We start from the raw sequence: 7,717 nt of genomic DNA, 5'->3' as shown, positions 1-7,717 counted from the left end.
AGAGAAACCCTGTCCAAAGGGAAAAAAAAAAAAAAGCCTTCAGAACTCCAAATAGACTGGACCAGAGAAGAAATTCCTCTGTCACATAATTATTATCAAAACACCAAATACACTAAGCAAAGAAAGAATTTTTAAAGCAGACCTACCAGAATTACACCAGACTTCTCTCCAGAGACTATGAAAGCTAGAAGATCCTGGGCAGATGTCATACAGGCCCTAAGAGAACACAAATGCCCGCTCAGGCTACTATACCCAACAAAACTCTCAATTACCAAAGATGGAAAAAACAAGATATTTCACGACAAAACCAAATTTACACAGTATCTTTCCAGTTCTACAAAGGATAATAGATGGAAAACACCAACACAAGGAGTGAAACTACACCCTAGAAGAAGCAAGAAAATAATCTTTCAACAAACCCACACAAATGTAATTCCACCTCTTCCAAGAAATATAACAGGAAGTAACAATCACTTTCCTTAATATCTCTTAATATGAAAATTAATATTACCAACATATCCTAATCCATTGAAATTCAAAAATATGAGGAATTAGAAATTTGTGGGCTGTCATCCCGTGGTCTCTCTAATTTGGTAAGTGGAGAAATAGGTCCAATATTGTACAATCCATATACACTTTCTGCTTGTTTGTATGTGACAGTGTCTTGCTGTGTACTGCATGATGGTCTTGAAATCATGCTTCCCCCATCTCAGTCTCTCTATTAGTAGGATTGTTTATTTGATGTTTTCACACTATACTATGGTTTTCAGAACAGTTTCCATATTTCAAAATTATTTATACAGCCAAAAGAAGCGTGAAAAATTAATTTGGGAGGTGGCTTGTAAGAGAACAACAAAGAGTGAGACTGAATATTTTGTTTGATATTTATAATTATTGTATCAATTTTGAAGAAGAGGACCTTATAAGTTACTCTTTTCCTGAGATGAATACTTTTCAACATCATCACAGCCAATGAATCAGAATCTTACCCTCACCTAACGTCTGTGCCACCTTCCAAGCAGAACCATTGTTCATTGAAACAGTTGATGAATGACTTGATGGCTAGACCATCTTAATACACACACCATTTCTTGTTTGTTTGTTTGTTTTTCCGGTTTTTTGAGACAGGGTTTCTCTGTGTAGCTCTGGCTGTCCTGGAACTCACTCTGTAGACCAGGCTGGTCTTGAACTCAGAAATCCGCTGTCTCTGCCTCCCAAGTGCTGGGATTAAAGGCATGCGCCACCACTGCCCGGCCCACACACCAGTTTTTAAATGACTGTAACCTGTTCCCTGCAGGCTGAGAATGATGACAATCACTAAAGTCAAATAGCTTTGACCATAGCAGGAAATCTGTATCCAAATAATCGTGCCTACAATTCATTCCTTGGCACAGCAGAACTGTCAGCTCTTAGCTTAGCTACTATGGAGGTAAAATCCTTTGGTGATGTGAGGGACATTGAAGTACAGCCTTATTACAATGAACTCCAATGTCCAAAAATTGTTCTTATTTTGGGTTTGTACCACAGTAAGAGCCAAGATTGTAAAGCTCTACTAAAAACAAAACAAACAAACAAACAGACTTTATCTATTTATGTTCATTTAATAACATGTCCATCATTTTTTTTAGATTTATTTATTTATTATATATAAGTACACTGGAGCTGTCTTCAGACACCAGAAGAGGGCATCAGATCTCATTACAGATGGTTGTGAGCCACCATGTGGTTGCTGGGATTTGAACTCAAGACCTCTGGAAGTGCAGTCAGTACTCTTAACCGCTGAGCCATCTCTCCAGCCCCCATCATTTTTATGATTGGTATAAAATATATATTGTGTTGAATATAATAAAAAATTAGTTCAATTAAAAAAAAGTTGCCTTGGTCATGGTGTCTGTTCGCAGTAGTAAAACCCTAACTAAGACACTGCCCAGCCCTAGAATAAATGAGTGAATAGCATGCCTGTGAGAGAGCTTATGTGACCTGCCCCCAGTCTGCCCATCTGCTGTGCCACGGACCCAGGCTGCATTCAGATTTCATGGGGTGCTTTACGGTATACAAGGTCCTCTCCTAACAAAACTTGCTTTGGTCTTCGTGACCATTATATGAATGCTGCTGCTCATGGCTCCCGTTTGATGGATCAGAGGACAGCGCGCTGTCTGTCCATCTTCTTATATGGCACCCTGCTCACCTTTCTTCTGTGGACAGGAAGCAGACAAACATGAGTTCTGTTGCATAGCTTGCTTTGTCCTTTTTCTTCAGTTCAGGACTCCAGCACTTGGAATAAGCCTTCCATATTCACTTACACCTCACAGACATGCCTAGCGATCTGTCTCAAAGGTTACTGTAAATCCAGCCAAGTTGGCCGTGAAGAGCAACCATTATACCATCTATCCACCACACTTCCCAATTCCACAGTGTTGCTTGTTTGATTGAGACGGAGTCTCCAACAGCCCTCAGGTAATCTCAAGATCCTTATGTATCAGAGGATGACTGTGGATTCCTGACCCTCCTGCTTCTGCTTCCCAAGGATGACAGGAATATGCTACCATGCTCAGATACCACAAACTCCTCGTCTGTTCCATTGTGCTTCTTTTTCAGTTCCCACCCTAGCTCTGCTGCCTCTGCTGAGAGAGACTTCTCAGACAAACCCTGGATGAGCTCTTCCTTGTTCTTCACGACCCAATGACAGGTTCTAGAACAAATAGACTTTCACCAGCCAATTATGTTCCAGGTGCACTTCTCTACATTCTTGGGACTCGGCTGGGACTGTACCTGACAAGCTCAGCCCTCAAGTGAAGTTTAGTGCAATGCGGTATGAGTGCAGGGAAATCTCTGAAGAGGGTGCTCGTTAGGAGACAAGAAGCAGGGGGGCCTTTGTTGTACAGGTATGTTCTCTTTCTATATATTTATGTGCACACACATGCACACAATATATATTTATAAACATAACCCTCATATCAACAGGATCTAGATCTGTGTTTTCAACTAATCATAGATGGGAGATATTCAGAAAAAAATGTTTCTTGTCTTAAATAGGGTTACTATTGCTGTAACCAAAAACAACTTTGAGAAGATTGGGTTTATTTGGGTTACAGTTCTACATCACTGACTGTTTATCACTAAAGAAAGTCAGGGGGCTGGTGAGATGGCTCAGTGGGTAAGAGCACCCGACTGCTCTTCCGAAGGTCACATGGTGGCTCACTACCATCCGTAATGAGATCTGACTCCCTCTTCTGGAGTTTCTGAAGACAGCTACAGTGTACTTACATATAATAAATAAATAAATCTTAAAAAAAAAGAAAGAAAGTCAGGACAGGAACTCAAACAGGACAGGAACTTGGAGGAGGCAGGAGCTGATACAGAGACTGTTGAAGAGTGCTGTTCACTGGTTTGCTCAGCTTTTTAATAGAACCCAGGACTACCAGCCCAGAGATTGCACTACCCACCGTGGAGTGGGCCTTACTGCAGCATCAATCACTAATTAAGGAAATGCCCTATAGCCAGATCTTTTTTTAAAGATTTATTTATTTTATATGAGGACACTAACACTATCTTCAGACACACCAGAAAAGGGCATCAGATCTCATTACAGATGGTTGTGAGCCACCATGTGGTTGTTGGGAATTGAACTCAGGACCTCTTAACCATTGAGCCATCTCTCCAGCCCTATAGCCAGATCTTATGGAGGCATTTTCTCAACTCAAATGCTCCTTCCTTTCAAAAGACTCTAGCTTGTGTCACGTTGACATAAAACTAGCCAGCACACTTCTGCCGGGCGGTGGTGGCACACGCCTTTAATCCCAACACTTGGGAGGCAGAGGCAGACAGATTTCTGATTTTGAGGCCAGCCTGGTTTACCGAGTGAGTTCCAGTACAGACAGGGTTATACAGAGAAACCCTGTCTCAAAAAAACAAACACAAAAACAAAAACAAAAACACAAACAAAAACAAAACTAGCCAGCACACTTCTTACTGAACCCAAACTTTTTTGGGGGTTTTCTATCAGCATCACTATTACATAAGTGTTACACGTAATCTAGAGATGATTTAAAGTATATTGGAAGCCATGCATGGGCTGGAGAGATGGCTCAGCGGTTAAGAGCACTGAGTGCTCTTCTGTAGGTCCTGAGTTCAAATCCCAGCAACCACATGGTGGCTCACAACCATTAGTAATGAGATCTGGTGCCCTTTTCTGGTGTTTCTGAAGACAGCTAGAGTGTACGTAGATTGTAATAATAAATAAATCTTTAATAAAAAGTCATGCATAAATAGCACATGTCTTTAATTCCAGTGCTTAGAAAGGAGAGGTGAGTAGATCTCTGTGAGTTCAAGGGCAGCCTGGTGCAGTAAGTACTCCTTCTAATCCTTGGTCCATCTCTGCAGCCCCTGAAATCAGGATTTCTAAGGTAAATTTAACTTCCTTTTTTTTTTTTTTTTTAATAAAAAAAGTCCTGGCAACTAAACTTTTTCCTAAGTAGATTAACAGGTACAATAGAATGCTGTCTGGGTTAGAGACCACAATGTTCGACTATCCGGAGCCAGCTGTCCTGAGTCCCTCCACAGACACTTGGTGTGTCAACAAGAACTGACACTTTTTGGAGCCAGATGACTTCTGGCCTTCCCTGAGGTTCCAGGTCAGAATCTGATCTGCTCCTCCTGCTTCTGACTGTGGAGTCACTGCTGGGGGGGGGTAAGGGGGGGAGGGGAGGTAGAGGAGGGGGGGTTAGAGGAGGTCCTCAAATAACTGGCCTCTTTTAAGTCTCCAGAGGTGTGGTACTAGCTTGAGGTGGCCTAAAGGATTTGCCCCACCCACCGAGTCCAGCCAGGGTGGCGGTGAGAATGGATTCCAGGCTTTCTATTTCACTCCAGTGAGGCTTTCCCACTGTACTGGAAAGGTCACTTCAAAGTCACCATCTTTTCAGTAGCTTAGGACTGAGGGTGCTCGGGTTGCACAAGCAGCCCGCGAAACTACAAGTTCCAGCATGCTCCGCTTCGAAGACGCCGCTCGCTTTCCCCAGTCCCAGGAGAGACCTCTGCTTTTCGTTGGCCTGCGAACCTAACGTGCTGCTCCATGATTGGTTGGATCCCCTTGTCGCTCATGAGAACCCTCGGCCGTGGCCGGCTGTCAGGCGACCAGGAACCTCCAAAGTTATGGAGCCGCGCTCTACTGGGATAGGAGGCTGGCCAGCCAATAAGGCTGCCATCCCGCTGGCGGCGAGGCTTTCCTTCTTAACTCTCCGGTGATCCTAGTTTGGAGGGCTTCCGGCCGGAGACCATTAGAGAAGACACCCGGAAGGCGGAAGTCTTAGGGCGGAAGTGGCCGAGAGAACAAGGAGAATGGCGGCCGAGGCCTGGCTTTGGCGCTGGGGCTGGGGCTGGGGTCAGCGGTGCCCAGGGAGGCCTGGGCTTCCTGGCCCCGGCCCGGGCCCCACGACATTTCTACATTTACTTCTGTTGCTGGGGCCGGTGGCTGCGGATATCACCGACGGCAACAGCGAACACCTCAAGCGGGAGCACTCGCTCATCAAGCCCTACCAAGGTGAGGGAGGCCTGTAGCGGAGGGTGAGGACGCGGGCCGGAGTGGGATGGAGGAGGACATGGCCCCTTCTATCGCGCCGCGCAGCGCAGTAGATTTCTGGCGCGGCCCTCTGAGCCATGTCCGTCTCTGCCCACAGGGGTTGGTTCCAGTTCCATGCCGCTCTGGGACTTCCAAGGCAGCACGATGCTGACGAGCCAGTACGTGCGCCTGACCCCGGACGAGCGCAGCAAAGAGGGCTCGATCTGGAACCACCAGGTGAGGCTCTCCCAAGAGGTTGAACATGACCGTTCACTGACACAGTAGTCCCTGCCTCGTAAGCAGCCAAGTTTAGTAGATACACGTGCCCCCTTTTTTTTCTTGCCCTGCCGATTTTTCTGTCCTGGTCGCACAGATCGTTCAGAGCGACTTGTATAGTTACTGTGTGTCAGAAACTGTGCGTGAATCAGATTTAGTTCTCAAACAAGGTGTTTGGAATGGTTAGATTTCGTGACTTTATGCTGAGGTAGTATATAGCCACTGAATAGAATAAACAGTATTTCAACTGATCTTTCCTATCTCCACTCTTATCAATTCCCTTGATACACCCGATGCCTCCTGATTAGCAATGGGAGAACCCCCTTCAAGATATTAAACAATCCTAGTTATCTTTCTCTGTGCTAGGTTGAGAGTCTTGTTCGCTATATCTACACTGGACTTACTGGCTGTGGCCTTTGCCTTTAGAGAGCAGGGACCCAGAGACGTTATTGCCTTGGTGTGGTAGCAGTGTTGTGCAATGTCTACACCAAGGAGTGTAGGTTGGCCAAGGAGAGAAAAGAAGTGATTTAGGGATAGGCCATGGCTTGAAAAGAAACCTGCTTCTCTCTAGCCTGCTTGGTCTAACCCTCCCTTCTCCCTCTACTGTCAGCAGTGGCCTAGTTTTCTCCATCACTGTATCCTCTTGGTCCTTCTGGTTGATTTTGCCATTAGTTCTGGGAAACTATGCTGTCCTTGTGTTGCCTCACTGGCTCGTCCCCACAGCACCTCCTCTCTCCCTGCCTCCTGCCTCCACAGTGCTGCTAGGGGCACCTGTGGTTACCCTCTTCCTTCAGCTTTGGCTCTGTCCTTAGAGCCTGAGCTCTCTCATGAATGGAAAACTACATTCTCTCAGCACAGCGTGTCCCTCGGTGACTGACATCTCCAGTCATCCTGTCAGTTTGTTCCAGCCTGTCTGTATGGTTGCCTACTTCCCTCAGGGGCTTTGGTCTTGCTCACTCTGTCTGGGACAGTGCCTCCTGGTTTTTCGTGACTGCTTCTTGGTTACTTCCCAATCTGTTACGTCTGCGTTCAACTGCCACGCACACCAAGTGCTCAATTAAACTTCATGTCCCCAAGTCGCAGTCTGTCACATCATTCTGGCTAGGCTTTTCAGATACTTTTTTTGTTCTTCCCTTTTTATTTTATTCTGTGGTGCCATAGGTTTAACCCAGGACCTATGCATGCCAGGCAAGGCACGCGTTTCACTCCTGAACTGCACGGATAACTGGGATGCTACTTTTCTAGGTGGTGATGTAGCCTTGTGCTTTTCACATAAATGAGTTAAATATAGCATTACATTTTGTTTTGTAAAAAGCAAGATAAAAATATTGGCCAGGTGATGGTGGAGCGCGCCTTTAATCCCAGCACTTGGGAGGCAGAGGCAGGCGGATTTCTGAGTTTCAGGACAGCCTGGTCTACAGAGTGAGTTCTAGGACAGCCTGGGCTATACAGAGAAACCCTGTCTGGAAAAAAACAAAAAACAAAAACAAAACAAAACAAAGTGGATGGAGAGCATTTATAGTTCTTGAGAGAAATTGCTTGGAACTCTTAGAAGTTTCTATTTAATGTTTTCAAAGAAATACATCCTACTGACAGAACAGCAAAGGTGATTTCTCCAGTTTTGTTTGTTTGAGTCTCCCTCACTTGTATTCCATCTGGGAGAAGCACTGGCTGAGCAAACATTTCACGAGTACCCCCTGCCTTCTGAGCTTCCAAGTGCCTAATGTCTGGAACACAGGGCACGGAAGGCTGAAGAGGCCACTCTGCTTGTGTCGGAGTGTGTTTTGTGTGAAAGGCAGCAGCGTGGGTCTTAAGCTTCTGAATTGTTGTTACTGTGCCGGTTCAAAATTGTGTATCCCCTTCCTCTTTTTTTTTTTTTTTTTT

General features: G+C 45.3%; 1 protein-coding gene across 1 annotated transcript in view; it reads left to right on the top strand.

Moving 5' to 3' along the window:
* Window positions 1–5,123: 5,123 nt before the first annotated feature.
* The window catches only part of Lman2 (lectin, mannose binding 2), an 18,298-nt gene continuing 15,704 nt past the window's right edge, over window positions 5,124–7,717 (top strand). The window contains exons 1-2 of the mRNA XM_021179994.2: window positions 5,124–5,539; window positions 5,676–5,794. Of these exons, the coding sequence (XP_021035653.1) occupies window positions 5,338–5,539; window positions 5,676–5,794 (321 nt within the window). The 5' untranslated portion in view covers window positions 5,124–5,337. The remainder of the gene's footprint in view (window positions 5,540–5,675; window positions 5,795–7,717) is intronic.

Source organism: Mus caroli, chromosome 13, assembly GCF_900094665.2.
Source record: "Mus caroli chromosome 13, CAROLI_EIJ_v1.1, whole genome shotgun sequence".
Classification (NCBI taxonomy): domain Eukaryota; kingdom Metazoa; phylum Chordata; class Mammalia; order Rodentia; family Muridae; genus Mus; species Mus caroli.
The sequence above is the reverse complement of the archived record's forward strand: the minus strand, read 5'-3'. Positions and strand labels throughout refer to the sequence as shown.